This window comes from Macrosteles quadrilineatus, unplaced genomic scaffold (genome assembly GCF_028750875.1).
Source record: "Macrosteles quadrilineatus isolate MER2022 unplaced genomic scaffold, UCM_ALF_1.0 Scaffold_4__1_contigs__length_99947679, whole genome shotgun sequence".
Lineage (NCBI taxonomy): Eukaryota > Metazoa > Arthropoda > Insecta > Hemiptera > Cicadellidae > Macrosteles > Macrosteles quadrilineatus.
In genome coordinates, this window is record NW_026542597.1 from 86,146,336 (window position 1) to 86,172,606 (window position 26,271).

General features: G+C 34.4%; 2 protein-coding genes across 5 annotated transcripts in view; one reads left to right on the top strand and one right to left on the bottom strand.

The window, feature by feature from the left end:
* Window positions 1–941: 941 nt before the first annotated feature.
* Window positions 942–26,271, top strand: part of LOC128991559 (band 7 protein AGAP004871-like) — a 45,983-nt gene continuing 20,653 nt past the window's right edge. Inside the window, exons 1-2 of one of the 4 annotated variants that reach the window (XM_054414553.1) lie at window positions 942–1,235; window positions 10,655–10,730. In XM_054414553.1, coding sequence (XP_054270528.1) covers window positions 10,661–10,730 — 70 coding nt within the window. In that variant the 5' untranslated portion in view covers window positions 942–1,235; window positions 10,655–10,660. Of the gene's footprint in view, window positions 1,236–10,654; window positions 10,731–16,088; window positions 16,148–23,022; window positions 23,353–26,271 lie in introns of those variants that run through there. The other 3 variants (XM_054414554.1, XM_054414550.1, XM_054414549.1) reach the window with 3 other exon arrangements.
* On the bottom strand, window positions 3,291–5,971 carry LOC128991560 (uncharacterized). The gene is made up of 3 exons (XM_054414555.1): window positions 5,543–5,971; window positions 4,334–4,607; window positions 3,291–3,571 (listed from the first exon to the last, which is right to left on the bottom strand). Exons 1-3 carry the CDS (start codon window positions 5,545–5,547, stop codon window positions 3,305–3,307), a joined length of 546 nt encoding a protein of 181 aa, XP_054270530.1. The 5' UTR covers window positions 5,548–5,971; the 3' UTR covers window positions 3,291–3,304.

Genomic DNA, 26,271 nt, shown 5'->3' on the forward strand with positions numbered 1-26,271 from the left:
TGTTCAGATTGTAATAAATATTACATAGGCCAAACTTCCCGCTCTTTCTCCAAACGCTTTAAGGAGCACATACCAAAGAAGACTACCTCAAAACAAACTTCAACCCTTGCCGAACATTTAATTTCTCATCAGCATAATTACAGCAGCATTAATGAAAACATGGAAATTTTACATACGTCACAGGACAAGTTTAAAATTAACACCCTGGAAGAATTCGAGATTTATAGAGCCGTCAAATCAGACATGGATAACGTTTTAAACGACCAACTTTATTTTAATTCAAACATCATATACAACACTGCAATAGAAATACTGGAGAGGGAAGGGGAGGGCAGAGACAATGGGAATGGAACCGACGAGCGATAAGAAAATGCGCGTGATGCTTGACCAGCTGTTTACCCTACAGTCTAGACGCAACTTCCGCATTCTCAACACGGGTCCGCTTGTCGAGTTTCAATGTTTTTATCGGCCGTATATATGTATGCGCACTATGTGTTTATTATTCGTCGTGTGTTTGTGTAAATGTAAAAAAACTGTTACTGACGACCTTCATATGAAGTAATTCATCCTTGTACTCACCTGATGATGACCTCCTAGCAGGTTGAAACTAGTTGTGGAGACAACAATTGGATTGCATGAATAAGGTATTTAAACCACTATCATAGTTATTATTCGCAATCCGGAGGCTACCCACACCATAATGAAGTGTACGTTAAGTACAATTTCATTTTCCAAGTACTAAATATTTTATACAATTAAACATTAATTTGAATGCGAATATAGTATATTGATCAAGGTACGATAATTTTAGTTTTGGGACAGATTTATTTTTACCACACCTGCAAATGTGGATTGGACACACTGAATCGAAATTAGTGTTGGTTATGGTTGCATCTGCATGCAATGCAAAAAACAATCACAACAAAACCAATATCCTCTAAAGTCGGCTGCTGTTGGCTTTACTGTTGCAGTGTTTCTGTTGATTTTGATTAACTTGTATAGGTACTGTATTTTCGCAGATTTTGAGACGTCGATCGAGCATTTGTCACTTGTTTTGTTTATGTGTTTATCTTGATCGTGAAACCGAGACATAGTTTATCAGTATTTGTAAACGCATTTTAAAGCTAGTTTAATTGGGAAAAGGGTGATTAACTGTGCCGTATCCCTCTTATGGGTTAAGGAGCTGTCTTTTTATTTTTCGTTTTCCTACTGAGAAGGCTGAGAGCAAAGGTTTGGTAAGTAATTATTAACTGTATTCATTAATCTGTTTATCCCCCATATCCTTATCCTCAGCATTTGATCAAGGACTAGGGCTTACATTAGGTATGACTAAAAGTAGGTAGAACTGAATCAAGGATCTGAACTTGGCCTAGGCCTAAGTTTACACCTGAAACAGGGAGACATCCCAATAAATTGCTTATTTCAACATAGTTCCATGCTCACTGTTTCACATCTTTTAAGCCTTGGTACAACCTATTTTTTTTAACTACACCTAACAATAGGGCTAAACTTAAATGGATGTGATTCTCCCCGAATAAAGTAATGTTATTGAGTTCAAACGTACCCTACCCTACCGTTAAGTTACTGACAAAAAATTAGAACAGATGCCAGTATTATTTATTTATTTCTGACATTCATGGCAAACACCATTTTACAATAGTGTTGACATTGGTATGAACTGGTACCTAATAACTTAGAGTAAGTTACCATACTGTATTACGGGCAATTATCCATGAAATAGATATAGCTTAAGTATCCGATTTTGATGAAATTTGGTATAAACAAACCTACGTTTATTAGTACGTGTTCGCCAACAAGCACAATCGGGCAATGGGAACAGGGGTTTAACTTATGGGCTAAAAATTGATTTTTCCTATTTTTGACCCTAAAACACAAAATTTTTTAGCATTTCCTTCCAAACCTTTTTGTACAGCATAATAGAAATATCCAAGTTAAGTTAATTTTGTATATTGAAGCGTTGTTGTTTCCAACTTATGCCCAACAGTTAAACGAAGATAATTCAATAAATTGTAAATTTAAATTTCCACCCTAAACTGTTTTAAGTTAAAATAGGAAATTACTGCAGGTTTGCTGCATAGGAGATCCTGGCTAAAGAATCAGATGGGATTAATCAGCACCGTAATGACACTTTTCAGCAGTTCTTTCTGTGCTCATATTTGATCAATGTCAGTCTCAAACTACATGCACTGTTGTTTCAATGTTTTGTTATCTATTTCTGTAGCCTACCTACCTAAGTTACTATAAAATGCAAAGACTTCACTGACTGACTGCCTGACTCACTTACTCATTACTAATTCTCCTACTTCCCATTTACCTAGAAGTCGGAAATTTAAAACACTGATACTTTAGGCGTTAACTAGGAAAACTTTTAAGTAAGGTAGTTTTTCTAATCTGACTTTCAGGCTCCGCCCCAGTGGCACTGGAGTATTCCATGTTAACCTTATGATTTTTCATTTTGAAAAGGTTCATGCTGATGGACCGTCCTTTGTACGGGAATTGAATAGTCAGTTAAGGCTGCGCTCTACCTCTACCCATCTGGCACGCGCAAATGCAAGGGTTTTGGTTCTTACTGCTTGTAGCCACAATTGTGAACCGATTTAAAAGATCTTGGTGTCATATTTTTTGTTAAATATTATTGAAGGTTTCGGCGCTTTTTAAAATTTAGATACCGGTATTACAAAAAGAAAATTTGGTCTAAAAGGTTGGTACAAATGTTAAAATACACGTTTTTATCATCCTGAGTTTTAACGCATACAAATAATTTTTAGAGAAAAAAATAACAAACGGGGGATGTGCAATCTTCTATATATACAAAATCCAATGTATGTTTGTTTGTCCTTTATGGACTCCGAAACCGTTCGACAGATTGTGAAACTTTCAGGCATTATTAAGCATTATTCAAGGATGGTTTGTGTGAAGTTTGGTGCAGATTCGTCAAAAGGGCTCCACCCCAATGGCTCTGGAGTTTCCCATGTTAACCTTATGACTAGGTACTCATATTTCAATGGAATAAAAGACTCTTACAACCATCCTTACAAAGTTATTACAAAGTTATCCTTACAAAGTCCTAAATTTACCAAGTACCAAAAAAAATCTAGGATTATCTCAACATTTCGACGAATAATTACTTTAAAAAATTTAATAAGGTGGAAAAGTTACGTATTTTTTCTGGAAAAATAGTATAACACGTAAATTACAATGCAAATACCAGTAGGTAGGCCTATAACAATTAGTATGACAATCATAATCACAATACTAACTTATGTAAATGTTTATTAATTCTTCAAACCAATTTTACGACATACACTGGCATATACTCGGTGTCGTTTTGCCTGGTAAAACTTTCATATTCGCCAGTGCTCAGTACAACGCACATGAGGATATATTGACATGTAGTTATTGAGTCAAATGCTTCTTTCGGGGTTCTGTAGAACCTTGGATCTCTATCGCCTTGTCTATAATCTTTGTTTCCGTATCTTCTGACGTCCATGTTGTATTCTAATGCTGTCTGAAGTTGTGTTTCATTTGTCAATGGATGGTAATATTTCACCTGAAAATCATATGTTTACTTATTAAATGTAAAATCTGATGATGCCCACAGTTTAAAAGGTTTATTGCTAATTGAACCACAGAGCAAAACCAACTTTGCATATGGATGACCTGCAATTCTTAGATTTTGTGTAAGAAAATAAGACATTGTTTAGTCCGTTTTCATGAAAAAAATGCCCAAGATCTCCCAAAAAAATCAATGTTATTAATCCCACTTTTACAGAACAAATTAACTGTACGCTGACTACTTCAAAATAAGGGGTTTTTAGTAATCTTAGCTTTATAAAACCTAATTAGGCCTATTAAAAATAACCTCTGTAGGTACCTAAATGTTTCCTACATTCAAGGGAATTTCTATGTAGGCTATGTAAGTTACCTCATCAACAAAATGTGACATAATTCATGTCTCAAACTTATCAATGATGTTTATTTTCTTATTTATTTATTTCTTGCATTGTTTTAAACATAGCGTACTGTTATAATGATTAACAATTAATTTGTTGTTACAATCAAAACGGTCAGTGAACTTTGGAGCAAAAATTTAGCTCCTCTAACCAATGTAACACTATATTGTAGCAAAATAGGCCTACTCTATATAAAAATTCTTGATACATTAGGATTCCTTATATTGAGGTTGCACTGTATTTGTATTTTTTATGTTATACATTTTAACGTAGTCTGATCAAGACATAACATAATGGTATTTAGAGTGGCCTGAAAAATCAAACTGAAAAGGAGCTCAAGCTTAAAGAACTCAATTTACCTCATTAACAATCTCGTTCCTGTTCTTCTTTTGTTCCTGTCGCAGAAGTAATCGTCCCAATTGGAACGGATTTTGGACTCGTTGAACTTTTGTTACTCGACCATACAAATCCCCTTCCCTAAATACCTCCATTTCTCTTGAATATTCTACGCTATTGGTAGACAACTCAAAAAGCCTGTATCTGTTGCTGACATAATCTTGGCGAGTTACATTTGATGAATTAACACCCTGCCAATCAGGAGGAATGCAGGTTTGAATGACGATGTCCAAAATGCTGGAATCACGTTAACAATTAATTACAAACACAAGTTTCTAAAATAGAACTACTTTTTACTGCAGTTTCATCCAAGCTTTGTAATTATGAGTCTTAAATTCTAAAAATTTGTCAACGCCTATTCTAAAAGGTGCCTATAGGATATGTTTTCAGTGGGGAAACTTACTTTTTCCAGAAATATTCCTCTCAAATGATTTTTATAAAAACACTTAAATTGACTACCTAAATGCCAGGATTTTCTTTCAGAAACATTTACAATTTACTTACTGTACCCTAATTGTCTCTTTTAAGTTATTAATGAAGGTTCCAAACCAACAAAACAACGTAAAACATTAATAAAAAAGTTTAAATAAGAAATAAAGATTAGAATAAATACTGTACCGTACAATTTGTTTGTTACTTTTGAATTAATTGGACCTCCTCGTCTTGGCGAGGCCAAGCCATTGTAATATTATGAATAAATATATTTCAATTTGAACACATTTTCAGTAAACACAACGAGCAATGCTCCGTCCCCTGGTACTATTAAATAATTTAGCTTCAAAAGTATATTTGTTCTCAATTAAGGTTAACATTTAAATGGCTGTTCACTAGTCATTTATCTATTGCAAATTCAATCATATTTTTTCTACAAGTTCTTCTTGGACTGTGTGATCTTATTGATTGCCGGTGTTCATTTTTAAGTATGGTAACTATTTTTGATTTATTATGTGTAAAAATACTTAAATTACGGAAAAACCAATTAGTGTGCCCTTAGATATATTTTGGATACATTGCAAGCAAAGTTTACGAATAGATTATTTTAAAAATTGACTTTTCCTAAGGAGGGCGGGCCCTTCTCATGTCTATGCTTCAATTACGACTACGTTCAAGGTCTATGGTCTATCCTTAAATATTTATAGAAATATTAATCGAAATGTAATGGTTGTACTTACTCCATGGTAAATTGGCCACTCTTATTCGGTGATTCAAATATATCCTACAAATAGTGTATAAACAGTTTTTGGTAAGTAAAAATGATTTAGATCACTAGAAAAGGTTTTCTTGTCTAAGAAATTTGTCCCTTCTTGGAATAAAACTCTACGACCCTCTACCTGTAATACTAACACTTAAAAACCTTCAATAAGATTAAAACCGAAGGAAACCGAGTTTATATTGATTTGTCACCAAAAGATTTGTCAGGCACTTGAAGATTGGCAAACCTGTTATCTTTACAACAGATAAAAATGGCTGCAAATAACTGTTAATGTAAAATTCAAATACTTCTTTTTACTATCGTTGATGAGTAATACCAAGATACATTATCGTATTGGTACTTAGTATTAATTTTGAAAAGGTTTATGAGAAGAATAGTGACAAGTTTAGTACTTTTGTATTGAATTTGGAAATATGAGAGTAATTGCAAAAAAACTTGAAACTTAGCACTCAAATTTGAAAAATTGAGAAGAGTAGCACTTTTTTAGTGGATTAAATATAACCTTTTTTTGTTGATGGCAGATATATAACTGAAATCTATCTTAGATTGGCCAGATCAACGATACAAAATTAATGGTCCAATAGGTCGAAGAGTATATAAATTAACAATTTAACAAGTTTATGCACGTGAAAAAATCGGGTTGACGCCAAGCCTTCTCCAGAGGTAGCTTAAACTGACTCGGCTTGAAATTTAGAATAATTATAAACTTTTGACTCATGGCTTAGTATTAAGGCTGATCTTAAAGTTATTTAGCCATCGATATATTTAGTCATATTAGTTAGGTATAAAGTTATGTTGTCAAGTTCACAATCTTTCCAGATTCTTCCATGGCCGCCCTTCAGTCATTTTGTATATTTTATGGCCAGTCTGCACACTTTATTTGTGTCAAAGTCAATGTTTGTGTTCTTTTTAGTTCTTCCAATGTTTCACTAAAGTTAGTTCGCACTCTTAAACAACACTGTTTGGAAAAAATATGTCACCTATTGCAGATAAAATGAATTAAATTGGAAATTAATGTTATTCTTTTTACTGTTAAATTTTAAGATAATTATATGACATTTTGCTAATACCATGAACACCGACAGTAATATAACAATGTTGTGTGTATACTAAAATTTAGTTGTTTTGGTTTGTAAATACAATTTTGACAGTTTCACCTCCAGAATATTAATCAGCTGATTCATCACATGTGTTAGGAAAGTGATTAATGATGTGAAGCATTGATTAATGTTCGTATAATAACTTGAGTGGGCATATATTGTTTATTAGTTATAATATTTACTGAGATTTAATCACAGCTATTTAACAACTAAAGGCTGACTCTGCACAAAATTTACTGGGATTTTTCATTTCTCAACATAAAATGAAATAATAATATATGATGTTATATTGACTGCCTATTTATGGTGAAATTTAGAATGCATTCAACTAAAAACTGATTACTGCAATGTGGTACGTATCTGAAATCATGAATTTTTTATAAATCTCTTCGCAAAACTCATCCCTTTCAATAAAGGATGCGGGCGTCTCAAAAATATGCATTGCCCTCGATTGAGTGTTAAGATATTCTAAAATATAAACTGCCAACATCTCCCGTGAATATTGAGGCATATAAATATCCATCAGCATATCCCATGATTTTGAAGACTTGCAAACATATCTAGGCAACATATCTAGGTTCAGTTGCACTGTCGGCAACTTTCGCGATTGCTAAGACTACAGTAGTATCTAGAAACTGGCAGAATCTCCTGGGATTGTGAAGACATTCAAAAATATCTAGCAAACCACCATCTCTATTCAGTACCATCTTAGGAATTGATACCGTTCCCTTAAATTCTGGAGCAATGATGACAACTTCAAAATCTCGTGTGATAAAGGAATGTATCTTAAAACTACCATAGCTCACTGTGGTTTTGGCAATATAATTACCAAAACCTTGCCAAGTTGTATCTTATCATTTTTTTACATGAATTCTTTAGAACATGCCCAAGGTACAGTAGGCTGCACAAAATTATCGCAAAGGTCCAAAAGTAAATTCAATACAGCCTATGGGAGATTTGATATCAGATTTGTAACGTCATCGACTGTACCAAGTGGTAATGCTAATTTTGCTTGACTAGCTTCACTAAATAACTTATTATTTCAACAGCATTGAATGATTGACATGTTTGAGAATGTTGATTACTAACCATCTACATTGTGATATCGTGATCTTGTATTTTTCACAAGATAAGAATCAGAATCAAAAATGCCTCTTTCGTGATTTATAACATAGATAAATACAGAATGGCGTCAATAACTAAATATAAAAAAATAATCATAACAAATGTTCATTGAAAGAGTATAGTGATTTTTAAAATTAAATAATCCTTCATTTTCTTTTTTGAAGATCTTGACTTTATTTATTGTCACATGATCTTTTGGCAGAGAGTAAAAGAACCAAGCACCTGCAGATGTGGGTTTGTATTATAAAACTCTAGATTATGTCTCTGAATGGCTGAGTAGTTACAATGTCGAGTACCTATATTGTACAGGGCCCTACCTATGTTGTAGGGCTTCCAATATTGTAATTGTATTATTATTCATTTCATTCTTTAGTGTCATTATAGTTTTTTAAATGTATAATTCATTCCATGCACTGTGAATACTCAGCAAACTGCTGGTTTACCGATTGATTGTTATTTACGTTTAACATAATACGTATGGCTCTTTTTTGTAGTACTAATGCTGTCTAAATTTTGAATGGTCGTCGCACCATAGATTCAATACCGAACGTAATATGCGAGTTTATAGCATGGTACACCTTCAGTAAAACCATCGACCAAAATTTGAACAATACAACATAAATAGACCAGAGGAAATTTTACTTCCAAATTTGTCTATATGGAACAACCAAGATTAATGTTAATCAATCAGTCCTAGAAATGTTGTCTGAGCAACGTGAGTCAAATAATTGTCACCAACTATTTGATAACGATTTGATAACAACGTTATAACAAACTTGATTTGATATTTGTCATCGTGAATAATGGCTAAAATCAATTTATCAGAAGATATACCGTACATTATTTGTGCACACTGTTAACTAACGATTACAATTAATTGGTGAATCAGAGCTGTGACGTAACAATGATGTTATGACGCAATCGCTTATCACTTATCGACCAGTGAATCATTGTCATGTGACAAGACTGTAAATCCCAGACTTTTGATATTTCAAGGTTAAAATTAACCTCCACTAGTATAAGAGAAAAGTAGGTCGTGCAGTTGCGCCGAAGAGCTCCTTAATCGCGCCAAGCCCTAAAAGGGTCCCAAAAATGTTCCTTAGTTACGCCAAGTCCAGATAGGGGTGAGTTGCCGGCAGAAGGAATGTCCTTGTTTATGAGTCATCCTAACCTAACCTAAAGTAACCTAACCTACTCAATTAGTCAAGGAAAGCCGATACTTGGCGCAGCTTATGATCTTATTGGGTGGCTCCCTGGAGTAGTTGGTGCAATTCAGAAATACCCGATTACCTGACTCAGATCAGTTGGCGAAATTAATGCCCGCCCGAAAAATATACTCTTCACATTTTTGTTAGAAACATGTCGATTAATAAAACACGTTTTTGGGGAAATATAAATCAGAATCATTACGACTATGTGATGCCTTGCAGACCCCCAAACGCCCTTCAGAGAAAAACATTATCGTAGAATTGGTTGAAGTCGTTGCTTAGGTGCGAAAATAATATTATGTTTGAAGGATTATACCGTGGGCAGTTAGTTATTAAAACAATATAGTCGATGTATGCATGAAGATTTTTTGTTTCAGGAAAGTCTCTATAGTTTCCATGCATAACGTGTGAAAAGTTGATTAGTTAATTCATCAAATATGACCTTAAAAGCTGTAAAGCACGTATACAGCTTCCCTTAATTAAGCTGATGAGGACAAATATAGTTTCTCTACAAATATAGCTTATCTTAGTTAAGATGTAAAGCACGAGTATAGCTTCTTTTGATTAAGCTTAAGTCATTATTTTGATAAAGTCAATAATTAATTTTTTAAGTTTGGATTTTATTTCACAAGTATTCGCCAGAAACAAAGAAAATGCTTCGTGGAATCTTGACAGATAAGTGCGTGACCAAGCTGGAATGTAGTACGTTTTCTGTGCTGGAATGGAAGGTAAATAACATGTCACTTCTGCTAAGTCGAAATCAATAAAGTACAATTATCTAATAGGCCTACTACCTAGTTAGCACTTTAAACTGTACTCTGTTTGAATAAAAATTACCTTCTTATGGACCATTTAGATGCGCTTAATTATTCTAATGCCATTGATTATAGAAAAATATTTTAATCCTTATAACATTGGCAATATAGCTACCTATTTTTGTTGCAGTTTAAAGAATCCTCGTATTTATACAGGGTGTCCCGGAACTCTCTACCAATATTTTAGGGCGTTGTTCTTGAGGAGAATATCTAAATATCATATTAAAATTTTCCGGAAGTCCTTAGTTACTTATACGACCGCCTTTTTTATTTTTTCACTTATTATTTTTTTTAAATAAGTAGCTAAAGATACGAAATTGAAATATTGCACAAACATTTATGACAACTAGACAAAGCTATAAAAAATATGACAATTTTTCAAATTCATAAAACACAATGGCGGTCATTTAAAAATTTTGTAAAATCAACGGTTTTCAGTGATTCAAGAAACAAAATTTTAAATAGCCGCCATTTTATTTGATAAATTTGAAACATTGTCATAATTTGTGTATAGCTTTGTCTAGTTGTCTTGTTTTGTGCAAAGTTTCAATTTCGTATCTATAACCACCTTTTTAGAAAAAAAATAATACCGTAAGTGAAAAAAAACTAAATGGCGGCTGCGTGAGTAACTAAGGCCTTCCGGACAATTTAAATATGATATTTAGATATATTTCTTACTCAGGAACAATGTTCTAAAATATTGGTAGAGAGTTCCGGGACATCCTGTATAATTATGTTCTATAATTATTAGTATATAGGCCTACATGCAGACGCAGAAAATGGAGAAATACTACTAGTTCTAATATAATTTGGTTATTTACAGGTGGTCATGTCGAACTCAAAAGAAACAGATCCCGAATTGGGTGGAACATCAGAAAACGTGCCTTTCAGCGGTATATGTAAGTTTTTGATTCTTACTTTGATTCATAAATATATTTAGCATCATACTAATATTTTATCAACGGCGTTGTTTTGTGTGTTATAATGCTGTATGGTAGTAGTTAACAATTTTTCAATATACTGTACACCCGGAACACAATACTGTGAGATATGGCTGTTTTTTTTTTTCTAGTAATAAGGTACAATATTATATTTAATTTTGGTTATAGAGTATATACGTAATAAGGATTAGGAAACGGACAGAGATAAAATTAAAATACTATCAACTTCTCGGTCGGAAAATCTTCTATGTTCGGACGTTGCTACGAAGAAAATAAACCTTTGTAAAGCATTGAAATGCACTGCTACGGAACATTTTCAGGTCTGAAGAGACAAGTACAAGGTCAAACTGCAGTGGAATACATTGAGTGAATTCATACAAAGAAACGTAGTTCCCACAACAAATTGCAACTCAGGATTAATAAACATACTTAATGTTACATAATGTGCAATGCAAAAGTCACAATAGTAGCTTACTCCTTTGTCAATAAGTTTTAAAGATATTTTTCACATTAAAATTTAATTTGAAGCTTTTACTCAAATCTTTCGTCTCTCCAAGTTATCAATGTTGTCAAAATTTACACACGCCTCAAACTCATCAAAATCATGATCTCGTTAAACGCCGGAAACGCCGACGGTGTTCTCTCGATTCGATCAACTGATAACGATCGAAACACGAGTTGATAACAAGGTAACATCCCCTGGCAACTGACCATCACAAGTGAGGTCAGAGGTCAGAAAATGGTCAGTGACGGTGTGGGGATGAGAAACGTCAACGTGAACCACGTCAACGCCGACGTCAATCCAAGCGAAAACCCTTCCGTCAATCCGGCCCCCGTCAATCGTCGCACGATGGGAATAGGCCTGCAGTGGATCCATAGAGAGCCTCTCAACGATCCTGAACCAGGTATGACAAGGATTGTAAATCGGTGCTTGGAAAAAGACTATCTTGCGATGTGATAAGGCTTGTAGATAAACCCACTTTCTTGTATGTGATAAAGGTTGGGCGAAAACGGATTTTCTAGCGATAATGTGACAAGAGGCGTTGATAAACAAAATTTAATGTGATCGTGTGATAAGGCTTTGTGGTAAAAACATTATCTTAAGGGTCGGATAAAACCGCATTTCTTGCAATTATGCGATAAGGCTTGTAGATAAAAATATTTTCTTGTGGTAATGTGATAAGGCTTTGTGGTAACAATTATTCTCTTGCAATTATGTATGTGATAAGGGTTGGATGACAATGTATTTTCTTTTCATAATGTGGCAAGGCTTTAAGATAAATATTTTCGTGTGATGAGGGGACACGGCTTGTAGAAACCATACTTTATTTTGATGGTGTTTGACAAGGCTTGAAAGATATATTTTTTTTAATGTTTAAATACCTTTTGATAAAAATATAAATATACTTCGGGTTATCGTTAATATTGATGCCTACCACATAAGTTAATTGTATGTTTCATTGATACCTTTTGATAACGTAACGTTCGACTTTTATATAGGCCTATCATTATTATTTTGATTTGCGTGTTCGTGTTTGGTGCCTGCCAAAACGCCTCTGGCAATTTTTACTTTAGTAAGTGAATGAGTTAACTGTCTTTGATACCATCCAGTTTTTTTTTAATCGCGTCATTAATTAGCCCAGTGACAAATGGCTTCTGAGTCCACAATCCACCCCTTGTGGTCAAGTCACCATCGTTCAGATTTGAAGACGAGCATTACTGGGAACGCTTAAATTGCTACGGCATCTTAATTTGAAAATCATTAAATGGTAAAAACAATTAATTGTATGAGGTTATGGTTTATATAGTGTAGCCTCCTCCTAAAGATAAAGTACATTGCAAAAGAACTAAAATTTGACGATCGTTTGCAAAAAACAATTTGTAAAGTAGTTCACGTTCAAATAAAAACCATAGTAAATTCTTCGAAGGAAACCTTTTTACTGTCGGCGACGTAATTTGTTTTGGGGCGTGGCTCTCCCTTTGTTCTATTTTAGTGATATTGGCTCAAAACAGCTGCGCTCCCAGTCTTTTCGGCCCACACACTGCACGTGCATGCCACATTGAGGTATATATATATATAGTATATTATATATATAGTATATTATATATATATATACTGTATTTAAATTAGATATATTATTATATATATCGTTCCATTTTGTTTAATAATTCACTCATGTTATGCACACTCAGGGTAGCGATAACAATCGAACTGATCGATTTGTTTATCGGGTAAATGGAATAATTTGAGTTGATCGATTCGGCTGTCGGTTGCCTTGGAGGCGTTCAAGATGCTTTACTGACAACAATCGGCAGTAGTGAGTGAGTGTCGGTGCGAGCGTGTACTCCGGTTTATCAGTGTGTAGTTTCCGGTACAAGTTTATAGTTTCCGGTCTACCAGATGGATGGTTTCCGGTCTATAAGAGTTTTGTTTCCGGTCTATCTTGGTCCATCAGTGTATTGTTTCAGGTCTACCAGTGAATAGTGTCTGGTTTATAAGAAAATCGTTTTCGATCTAGTTTATAGTTTCCGGTCTACTAGTGTACGTTTCCGGTCTGCCAGTGTACCGTTTCCGGTCTACCAGTGTACGTTTCCGGTCTACCAGTGTACCGTTTCCGGTCTACCGGTATACCGTTTCCGGTCTACCAGTGTACCGTTTCCGGTCTACCAGAGGTCGTTTACGGTCTAGAAAAGTAACGTTTCACGAAGTGGTCGTTTGATATTACGATTCACGAATCTTCTGTGTCATTTTTAAGTGTTTAAGTTTAAGCATTAACTTTGGATACCAAAGATTTCTCATCTTATTCTAAAGTTGCAAGTGTTTCAATGGTGTGTGTGTTTAATAGATTTTTCTTTGAATTTCAAAGTATACATGATTGGTAATTTACTCCAGAGAAAAGGCAACAGTTTACAAATAGATTACTTTTTGAATAAAAATATTACCGAAACGCAGTGGGTTTGCGTTTATCTTTGCTCATACGTTTATACACTGATACTTCCCATACTAGTCAATACTGATACTAAAACATACTGCATTAGTTAAGGTGCAGAGAAAAGATAATGGTTAAATAGTTTTGAAACAAATTTAAAAGTTTAAATCCCATCGCCCTAGATTTACGAATGAAGATGCAAGACTAAACTAAAATATTACAGTAGTTAGAGACGATAATTACGAGTAATTTTGCACATCAATACATGTTTATAATGTCCCTGTAGATCAATTTCTTACCCGTATTTAAATTCAATTGATTCTTTGAAATACGATAAAAGTTCTTTTCCCTTTGTAATTTAAACTGAAGTTTGTATCCACAGGGGTCTGTCTTTTCTAATCTACGAAATTATACAGGGTGTCCCGTAACTCTGTACATATGTATGTTATTGTTTAGGTCAAGACAAACACATTTCATCATAGGAACATGGGTCTGTGGTGCCTAGTTTTCCGTCTGTCTGTATTTATGTGTTTTTTTTACAAAAACATTAATAACTCCTAAACGGTTTGAGATACAGCGTTGAGATTTTGTATCAACGTTTATCTTGTTAAGACCTTATCTTTTCATGACCACTTTTCTCCCTTTAAACAAATCCTAACAAAGGAAAAGGGGTATTCGCATTGTTTCAATGGAGAAAAGTGATCATGCATTTAGAAAAGTATACATTTCTCTGTTATTATTTATCCACTCTTAACAAATAAGGTATCATTAAAAACTACATAAAATTTACTAACTTTTTGTCTCTTGCAGTTTTTTTCATTAAGTTGGGTTTCGTGAAAGTTGGCAATAAATATTAAAACGGTAAATGATTTTTTAGTATAATTTTAAACAAAGATATGTCTTAACCAGATAAACGTTTATACAAAATCTCAACGCTGTATCTCAAACAATTTAGGAGTTATTAACGTTTTTGTAAAAAACACATCAATTCAGAGAGACGGAAAACTAGGCACCACAGACCCATGTTCCTATGGTGAAATGTGTCTTGACCTAAACAGGTACCATTATGGATACAAAACTACGACGTTTCGAACCAATATTTGCCTAACAAAACCTTGTATGGATTGAGCATCTTTAGAGAACACGTAAAGTCACTTATCAATATAACAGCCTCTTGTTCATATTTATCAGGACATTGTCTGTTGCTGTTATCATTGTGAAAACATGTGATACCCAGTACAATGTGACACAGAAGTGAATTATTCCTTGTTGTGAAACATATGTTAACACATGCTGGATACATGGCTGAACGGTACGTTCAAACTGTCAAAAATCACACCATAGATTTAAGGAGTAGACAATGAGAAAATGACAATGAAGAAAGATTAGTGTCTACTCCATTAATCTATGATACACACAACGTTGAAAGTTTTGGCTATCTAGAGAAAATGAGTTGGCTATCAGTTTGCTGAAACCGTTGATTTTAAATTAAATAAACTATACTTGACTCAACATACGACACATCTACATACACAGACATCATTTTGAAAATATTTTTTTGGCTTCAGGGCTACCTAAAACGGACATTCCCACCCTAAAATCAAACTGGTAATGGTGAAAAAGACAATTTTTTTTTTCATATACTACTAGTGGCATGTAGGGACTAAGTCCTTAAAAAGCCCACACGTAATACAAATTGTTGTTATATATATTAAAAAAAAAAAACAACTATGAATCAAATTATCTTTCACGCTACATCTCTCAAAATTGTAAGTCAATCATTTTTAGACCACTTTAGCAAAAGCAGAATTTATCAAAATTATTTGTTGGTTGGTAAACAAAATTCACGCACTCTATCAACAGATTTAAAAGTAGAATAAAAATGATTAATGTAAACAAAGAAGAAGTTTTTGCAATACCAATGCATTTTAAATGGAATATATTTTTCGTTATTTCTGGTTTTCTGGTAGGTTTGGACATAATCTGCTATTTTCCCGACCCCCTTAATACAAGATACTTAATTTTGATTTTTTTAAATCGCTTACAGAATTAATAATATAATATAGGGGGAGAAAGTATAAATCAGGAATATTTTGTCCTAGGACGCTAAGCTATAACTCGGGGTAGTTTTTCAAATTACTTTAATTCAGGCTAGATTTAAGGGTTGGAACTTTAAGGACCGAAGTTGCACTAGACCAGCTGATTCCCCCGAATGACGTCATTACTAGCAACAATGAGCTGTATCTACGTCACCAGCAACAGGTCAGATGTTTCTCCCACCCTCCTCCCTACTTGACTCAATATCTCACGCACTCGTGTCTGATCACAACGTACTTCATATTTCCTCGTTGTCGCGTTGTGTTTTTAGCCCTTTTAACCTAAAATTCGCTGTGTGTTTTTTTTAATCGTGTGCAATGAGTAGTGTTGAGCAAGGCGGTTATCACCGTAAGTATACAGATTGATAGTTGCATGGACGTACTTGTTTTTATTAGGTTAGGTTAGGTTATGTCAACCGGTTAGATCGAATGAAACAATTGCATGGGAAGTAGGGATATATTTTCAGACACGTATCGAAAACCCCTTACCAAAACCGAAGGTATATTTGTAATTTCCAATTATCCATGTGAGATTGCAATAATTTATTTAGGGAGATTGTTATTTTCAGAATCTGAAGTGACTCAATATACAGTAGTTCCAATTTTCTTCGAGTTTGTTCAGTTTTTTGTAGTTTTTTGTCGTGATACCACATTGTTGGTGATCGTCTGGAAACATTGTTTCATATCATTTACTTAAACCTTTCAAGGAGAGTAATCTCCAATATACTGATAGATTCCCGATGTTAACGACATATTTTTTACTTTCTCCTATTTATAGTATATGGAGAAAATGTTTGTTTTCCCCAACATATTTGAGTTTAGGTTTTTAGTGTAAAATCATACATTTTTGGTCCCCCCTAACCCCCAAAAATAGAAAGTGTGTTTCGAATTATGCCTGTGTGTGGGGGAGGGGATACAGAGCGACCGAGTACAGACTACACCTGTGGTCCGATTTTGAGTAAATTTGGTATGTGGGTACTAATCCATTTTGTCTAGAGGCTAGTTTTTTTTTTGTTTTAATTTTGACAGAACCCATCAAACAACGGAAAATGTAATGTTTACCTTAACTGCTCGAACCATTTTGATCAAAATTTACTATGTTATGGTAATTTTAACTCGAAAGTCAAGGTACAAATCTCATTGCGGTAAAAATTACGGTTCAAAAGTTATTGCTCCTTTTGTAAGGATATTTGACAAGCTGATGGGAGAAACTATGTGTTAGATCGTTGATGCTGTTTACAGTATTTACTTTATTGTTTAATTTGCTCAAGATAATTTCCGAACCACCGGGTCACGGATTGTATAATTGAAAGCTATTTGTGATTGACTAGGATTGATCCCGTGACTTGAGGATAGAAGGCTCGTGCTTCAACCACCATACCAGCCGCGCCCTTAATTAAATGTATGGTAATCCACTTGGTATTCCTAACTAATTCACAACACATGATAAGTTTCAGTTCACCAGTGAATAATTTTGCATTCCAGTGAAAACTAGACTATTTTAAAGGATTAACATTGTTGTAAGTCTTTACAGCATTAACTGTACGAGATAAGTTGTATGTTTGGTTAGAGAGTAGGAAACAATATTCAGTTTGTTCAAGTTGTGGCCAGTTAAAGAAAATCAACCTATAGTTAGTTGAATGGGTACACTTCCATATTTTTGGCACAAACAACCGAATTAAAATATCGATCGATGTATCGATTGTTCGATATATCGTTTGGTTAGCTAGGTAAGCTTAACCTAACCTATCTACCTAAACGACATATCGAATTAAACTATCGAATAATCAATATTACTCTCGTTTGTGTGTGCCACCAGTTATGGAAGTGTATCCAGTTGAATTAAGACGGTCTTTTAGTAAGCTGTTGTCACTTAATTTATACTAGTGTACCTGTTGCTCGAATTCGAGCAATTGCGAATCATTACAGGCGACTCAAAGATTATGGAAATACTCACGATCTACACAACAGTTAGATATAATCAAAAAATGCCAAACATAATGGCCAACTTACTGTAAACTAAAGTACTTTTAATATTACTATAGCTTTCTCTTATACGTGTGTGGCAACTTCGCACCGTTCTACATGTATTGCCATGGTAATAACAGTACAGCAACACATTAACATTGCGTAGCTCCATTATGAATTAGTACAGTTGTATCGGTAGGCCGGAGCTGCGGCGTTGCCACTTTTCTCTCACCTTGTATTGGAGGCCATGTTGTTACACCAATGGCAAAATCAAAAGTATCGAAAACAAAGAAATATAATTTGGAAAGTAGCTTACTAGGTGGCTCTTTCAATTAAGCTATATTTGAATAAAAACATTAGTAGTTTTTGGTTCAAATGGATCAAATATCTACCCTTGAATACCTAAGTCAATGTTCGTACATTTTGCACAGTTAGTTAAATTCCTCATCACGTATTCCTGTGGTTAAAGGTTGTGTTGTGTGCATATTAAACAAAACAACAACATTTCTAGGATGGGATATGCAGAGGGAAAATGTTTTGATAATGTCACATCCATCTCTAACAAATAAACGGTATCAACACTGAAGCATACTTTCTCCCATTAGCTTGACAAAAACCCTCATAAGTTAACCTATAATAATTGTAAAGTTTCAGTCGTGTCATATTTGTCCAATACAATTTAACAAAAATAAATCTGAAATGAACCAGGGTGTCCACATTCTGGAAAGTTAGGGATAGTCAGGGAAAGTCATGGAAAAAAATTCTGGTCATTGAAAGTCATGGAAATAGGCAAAAAGTCATGGAAGGTCATGGAAATTCCCAATGATGGATGTGTTTGACGAGACTTAATATTCTAGTCGGCTGTAACGCCGACTATTGTAGCTTTTTTCAGTATTTTTCATAAATTCACAACACTTGAACTTACTACATTGTTTGTATTAGTTGATGAGAGTTTCGAGTTTGTACTAGTTCAATACAATCTGTACCTACTTTATCTTATAATTTAATTTAATATTTTTAGGATATTGTTACAACAGTAGTGTAGGTACAGTATATTAAAATGTTACAACTTCATTATTACAACTCAAATTGCAATGCAAATATTTTTATAATGTTTTAATTTGTCTTAAATTATGTCTTTTTGTTGAGCTAATTTTTGTACACACTGTAAACTCATAACAAAATTAATAATAAAAAGTAGGCCTATAGCCTACAGTAAGGAAAAAGGAAAGTGGACAGTGAACTTGGCGAGCTATGGGGACGGAGTAGATTGGGTTTTCTTTTTTCCTTCCATATTTTGAATACCATATTTTTACAAAATGTATTACTCCATTGTTATCTTTTAATACATATTTCAGTATTTTCTCTGAAATAACTTGTCTAGGCAGTATTTTGTGTGTGTATGTTACATTATAATTTTCGAGTAAAGTTCGTGAGTCATGGAAATCAATGGTAAATGGTCATGGATAGTCATGGAAAGTCATGGAAATCAATGACAAATTTTCTGTGGACACCCTATGAACACATGTTTACCAAAGTAGTCCAAAATACCACTCTAAGCCTAAACATAAACAACTAATTGTTTAATTCCAAAAAGGGGAGTTGTAAGCATTTTTATCAACTTCCACTAATTCGCCTTTGCTGTTATTACCATCTAAATGCGGCCTGTGTTTTAATATTCACTATTTAATTTATGAAGTGATTACTAATGCATGTCAGTCCTCGTTGTTTTCACGCTACAAAGTTCCACATTTCATGTTTGTTCGGCGTTCGAGTAGTGCAGTGTTTTGGTTACTTGGTGTTTGAATTTTGGTGCAAAAACTTTAAAAATACTTGGGGTAGTTTTGATATTTTCAGTTGGTCGTGCTACTTACTAAGTTACAAATAATTAATTAGTTCACTGTCCCTACACTCGTGTTAGCTAATTAGGATAGGTAGTTTAAGACTGTTAGGATGTATTTAAATTGAGAATGGCATATTTTTATTTTGTAGTACTAAGCTGTCCCAACCTGATTCAACTTGAAGTAGGGAATTGCTTACGAATTACAACCAATTATTTATGAAAGAATCACGTGGTCCTAAGTTAGTATACATGAAGAATTTTTTGTAAAGTTTATTTCATAAAAGTATCCTACATAACCAAAAAAGTCATTTACGCGAATTTTCCATACAGAGAAGAACTATTACCGTAGGTCTCCGTAAGAGCTAGACTCGGAATCGATTTACTTTTTCATGTTCTAAAATTCGATAATTCTGAGAAAAGTCTCTAGATTGCTAGAAAAGGTCGGTTAAAACAACCAGTTTTAATATCCAAGTGGGTAAATCGACCCCCTTAGCCCGGGTAGAAGCGTTTAATCCAAGCGGTTAATCCAGGACATAGATTTTAAGCAAACTCCATTATACAGTAGAGTTATCGTCCTTATGAATCAGCTGACGGGTTTAATATACTTTATGACCGGCGTTTACTATTTAAGCCATCTAACCAACTTAAGCAAATTTATAAAAATAAACGGTATCAGCAAACTGAGACATACTTTCTCCCATTAGCTTGTCAACATCCTTTATCACGGGTAGGCGATGGAAGTAACTATAATATTTTATAGGAAAAAAAAACACAAATTTAATGTTGCAATAACTTTTGAACCGTAGTCTAATTGTTACGGCTCTGAGACTGAGGGTTGCAAATTATCTTTAGAATTATAAGGACCATAACACATAATTTTAATCAAACCCGGCTTTTTTCCTAAAATCCGGATTTATTGTTTTTATGGGTTTTTTTTCTATGTGAAAATAACATAAGTTAAAATTACTTTTGAACCGTAATTTTTACGGAAATGGGATTTGTACCATTGTGTTCAAAATGTAAAGGACTTTAACCAACTTTAACATACTAAATGCCTATCAAAACCGATCGGTCCATTTCCGAGAAAATCTGATTTTTCTGTTTTTTTTAAGGGTTTTTTATAGGTAAATTGCCATTAAAAATCAAAATTTCCAAAAAATGAACAAAATATCTGGCGATACCATGGATTAGTTCCTACATACCAAATTTCAGCAAAATCGGACAACAGGAACTGTAGCTCTGTACACAACCACACATACAGACACACACAGACATCTTGTTATTGGTTGTAATAGTCGTGTCTTCGAAAACCACTTTTTGGGTTCAGGGGGGCCCAAAACGGATATATCCACTCAAAACTCGAATTCGAAAATTTTGACGAAAACAATACTTTCTCCATGTACTATATAATATAGGGGTAGATAGTAATAACCATTGTAAAACTATTTATCTTCATTTAATATAACAAACAAAAATAAACTTACTGTAAAATCCCACTGTAAAGTAAAAGAGTAATATTTAGTCGACGTCAACGCACTCAAACGTCACCAACGTGAAAACGCATAAAATTGGCTTAAAATTTTACAAGGTTGAGCTACTTGCACAATTCAGGCGTAGACTTTCGTATCTGTTGGGACAAACAATCGAATGAAAATATCGATCGATATATCAATTATTCGATTGTTTCATTCGATATATTGTTTAGTTGGTTAGGTTAACCTTACCTAACTAACTAAACGATATATCGAATGAAACAATCGAGTAATCGATATTTCCATTCGGTTGTTTGTGCCAACAGATACGGCAGTCTACCGCAATTCAGAGCGAATGATAGATAACAGACGTTGAAATAGTTGCGATCGAATCTAACTTAGTGATCGACTTTAATCGATTACCTCCAACATTAGGGCTTACCCAGCTTTTGTAAGTTAAAGCAAGTTTGGTTAACTTCAAGTTAGAACTGTCTTCGCAGATGTTACCGCATGTTGCGGCGTCGAAGGGATTTAGTTGGGATTGAGTTTAAATAAGGCCGGGATTTACTTTTAGGAATCTCGTAATTTAATTACTGCTAAGGCTCAACTCGTAAAAAGTTAGCTTGAGCTAAGTGAAGTTACACATCTATAATTTGTGTGTTTTATATGTTTCGGCGGATCACCAACGAGTTAGATAACGAATACCATTTTTTTTTTAACCTAAAGCTACTACATATTTCATGGATTCACTGTCTTTTAGGAAATTGAGAAAAGTGATATATTTATAGACGAATTTAGATTTGTATTTAAGTGTTAGCCAACTGTGCCATAGGTAAAAGGATTATCAAAAAGGTTTAAATACCTGCTATCAAGCAATCCGTTTATTAAAAGGATTATTCAAATAGGATAGAAACGACAAACGCTATCAAAACCGAGCAAACTTTAATCCCAAAATGAATACCTCTTGAATAGCCCCTAATGGTTTCCAGAACTGCAATCTAAATAGACACGATAAACTCACCGACTTTAATCTCAAAATTATATTACTTCTCCTCTTCATCAGCCCTAATTGTTTCCAGAACTGCAATCAAAATCAGATTGAGAGTTAAAAATAGATAGGTACGAAACAGAAACATATAGAGTAAGTATTTGTAGTCCAAGCTCCCTAACAGAATCCAGAACTAAAATGAATATTCGAGTTTAAGATTAAAACTAGAAACATTGTCTAGCAGTTAACTTTTCACACCCTGTATACAGAGCGCTTGAATCACGAACGTCTGATCAATTAAACACAATTCCTCCTTATATAGGACCTCCTGAAGATAATTTTAAAGTTAAATCTAGCCTACTTCGTTTATCTAGAGGGAGTTTGGTCGTTTATTAATTTGTTATTGTCATTTCACCAACGTAATCTTTTTCGTCGAACTTATAAATTTATTCTAAAACTATTGCTTGTTCTCTGGTTAAACATAGAGTAAAGTGCAAATTCTTAAATCCTAGAATAGGAGAACCATTAAGTCGACACACACATTTTCGTATCACATTTTTTCCGAATCGGTGATAAGTGTGTAGGCTAGAACTAGTCACAAAAACTCTACGTTTCGAACACCAAGAGTTTAAAAGGTTTTAACCGTGAAGATCTTTGGTAAGAAGAAAACTATTGTCACAATTTTCAGAACCAGCAATCCATCGATGTGTAAGGTGTGGCTTAGAGTAACAAGAACCTAACATCCCGAACACTACTTGAAAGAAATTTAAGTGAAAGTGAAGAAAGAAATACAGGAAGGACAGCACGTGTTGAAGAAGCAAAGGATTCCAAAACCGCGATCTTAGATCCAGATGAGTAGCTTTTTCAAGATCTGCATTAAGTGTGTAGGCAAAAAATAGTCGCAGAACCTGACTTGAAAGAAATTTAAGTGAAAGTGAAGAAAGTAAAGGACAGAACGTGTTGAAGAAGCAAAGGATTCCAAAACCGCGATCTTAGATCCAGATGAGTCTCCCTTTTCCAAACCTGCAATAAGTGTGTAGGCAAGAACTAGTCGCAGAAGACAGCTTAGTGAGTGACTCTCGCCAGGACGGTGGCGGGACGACGGCGGGTCAGTCCTGTAGGGGTGGCGATGGAGACTCTGGCTGTCGAGGAGTTGGTCCCGGGGGTGACGACGCCGCCGACCCGTCAGGCATCTGGGTCTGGAGAGCGACGACGTAGCTTCACACGTCTGTTCGCTAATGATGGGACGCTCAGGATACCTCTGCAGCAAACGCAGGATGATGGTGAGGATTTGTGTGTTGAAGGGATCGATGTGTTGTTTGTTTCGTAGGTTTCAGGGTAGGGATTCATGAGGATTCAATTTAATCTAGTAAATCCATGGATCTTAGTTGCTAAGAGTGAAGGCCGTTGTTGATTGAGTATGGCAGGGAAAGAGAGAGTGAGGTACTTGAGTGCCTAACCTGACATAACCTAACCTAACATTATCTCTCACCTAACCAAACCTTTAACCTAACTAAGCATTTAACCTAACTCAACCTGACTTAACGTAACCTTTAGCCTATTTTAACCTAACCTAACCCACAACACCTAACCTAACTTAATCTGACCCAAAACCTAACATCTAACACATTTTAACCTGATCTAGGCTGACTCAACCTCTTGCCTAACCTGACCTGACCTAAACTCTAGCCTATTTTAACCTGACCTAACCCAACCCACCCCTAACATACTTCTGACCTAAAAACTAACCTCTAACCCATTTTAACCTGACCCAACCAAACCTCTTACCTAAGTTAACCTAATCTAGAGAGGAAATCTCCCATGCATATTCACACATCCAGATCACCTTTTAAAAACTTAAGAAATTAACTCTGCGATTCATACCCACGTAAACCCTAATTTTGTGGAGTTTTCAGGATATTAAGAAACCCATTATATCCCATTTCAGCCCCACCCGAAAACGACCTCACTCCGTTTTCCTATTTAGATATCATTCTATTGATAATTTTCCCAGTGATCGTGGATCTTACTGTGGCTCCTCTTAGCCATTGGCATAATTCATGCAATTATGTGTTACCGTGGAAATAAATACATTTAATTGAATTCACTAAATTTTTATTTGCCAGTTGTTTTGTTTAAGGATTTGACAGATGGACGATCTCTTCCTCCTAGAGTATGCTACTGTTGTAGGATGTTCAATTTTATCCCATGCCTGTTTTTGTTGATGAAGACATAGAAATGCTGTACAAATAAGTTCCTCTAATGTTTGCCAAATATGGTGTATAGAGAAAAACAACTTTTACGTTACTTTCTGTTGGTTGCTCAGTTGAATTTAGTTGTCTTATAAAAAATTTTCAAATCTTAAGAACGGAAATTGAATATTTACTTCACGTTGGTATAGGTAAAATATTAAGTTAAAACAGGTTACAGTTTTAATTTAATACATTAATTTTACCAACCAAGTACGTTTAAAACAGTTTTTGCATATACATTCAAGTTGAAATATTGCTGGAGACTAAAACGCCTGACTGAAATATTACGAAGATAATTTAAAAGGCAAACTTGTGAGATAAGCCAGGCCTTGTCAAGGGTTCTTCTAAGCTCTTGATCGCAGCTGGTAAATGAGCCTCCCCTTCATCGACCACCCCCTATCTGCTCTTAACTTGTGTGTTCACAGGTCTGATTACGTTATGCAATCAAAATTCAAACAACACACTAAATAAACAGAAGTGGTGGTCGAGTTATTGTAGTCTCACTTTATCGGGAAGGTCGCCCGTTCGATTCTGACAGTTATTGAGGTACAGCTGTCTAGATGACGGGCATTAAATGGTACTGGAGAAAGAAACAACTGATCTTAGTAAGCTACACAATAAGCTTTTCCGTTAATCATGATGGTTTTTCATTTTAAAATGTCACAACTATTCTGTTTAGTATTAGTTTGTTTAAAATTTGGGTTAGATTATTTTAGAACCGTACCAAGGCATAAGTTCAATTGTGAGTTGTGACATACAATTTAGTGGTTGTGAAAGTCCGAAATCGTATTCGTCCCGAATCGCCGAATGACCCTGAAATCTTATCCCACCTAGTGATGTAAAATACCCAGGTATTTAAAACTCGGGGTAAATACCCTGGGTATTTACCCGGGTAAATACCCAAAATCCATAAATACCCGGGTATTTTGGGTATTTATGAAATAGATTGAAATTCATTTTTATCTACCCCTAAATATGTTATTGTTATCATTACATGATAAATTAGGATAGTCTATTTCACCTTTTACAGTAACTTGAAGCTTTGCAGAATTGCTAGTACCTTTTATTTAATGATTTAGCACTTTTTTTTATGAAATCAAGACAACACCTCATCAGAGAAATAGTGAACCTAAATCTACTTCTACTGTTATTAAATTATGATAGTTAAAATTTGTATTGTGTAAATGGCTTGGAAGGCTAGACAGACACAAGGCCTGATTGATATAGGCAGAATGGCAGAATACTGAATGTACAGTAGACTCCCTCTTATCCGGACTCCTCGGGACCGAGGCTAGTCTAGATAACGGGTTTTCTGGTTAAACCGACGTCCCCAAAAACTTGTTAAAACAGAAACCGTGTACTGGTACTGTCATATTCGACTTTAATTTAGGAGAGCATTGTATTTAGATACGTGATCACTGGTCTCAAATCTTTCCCACGAGAACAGTCGTTTCAGTACCGCTCACTTCTTGCCAATCTAGTCAGGTTAAACTAATGGGCTGATAAAAATTGTCCGGTTAAAAGGTGTCCGGATAAGAGGGAGTCTACATTAAACTTTTCTGTGTTACCGCTTAGTTGGGAACAATAATATATTAGGATAAACCTATTAAAAAATGTATCTCCTGTTTTTTGGTCTAACATAGGGCCTATAATATAATTTTGAAAGGTTTATTGTGCTATAGATTCAAATTTTTTGTATCACAAGTTTATGAAATTAGTTTTTTTTTTTTTTTTTTTTTTATAAGTTTACCAACAAAAGATCTAGAGCAAAAATATTATTAAATCCTGCCATCCTACAGATTGAATTTTAATTAGGCCTATTTTCTTAAGTTGTTTACACATAGGCCACTACTAGGTTAAATTTTCCTGTCTTTCTAAATAATAATTATTACTTTACAAATTATTTTTCTTAACTTTTAATAAAATAAATTCATCTATCTATCACAGAAA

Bases quoted from the DNA above. Each gene is read 5' to 3' on its own strand.
- LOC128991560 (XM_054414555.1), bottom strand. The intron at 3,572-4,333 runs GTAAATTGAGTT...TATGATTTTCAG, and splicing joins GGAACGAGATTGTTAATGAG to GTGAAATATTACCATCCATT.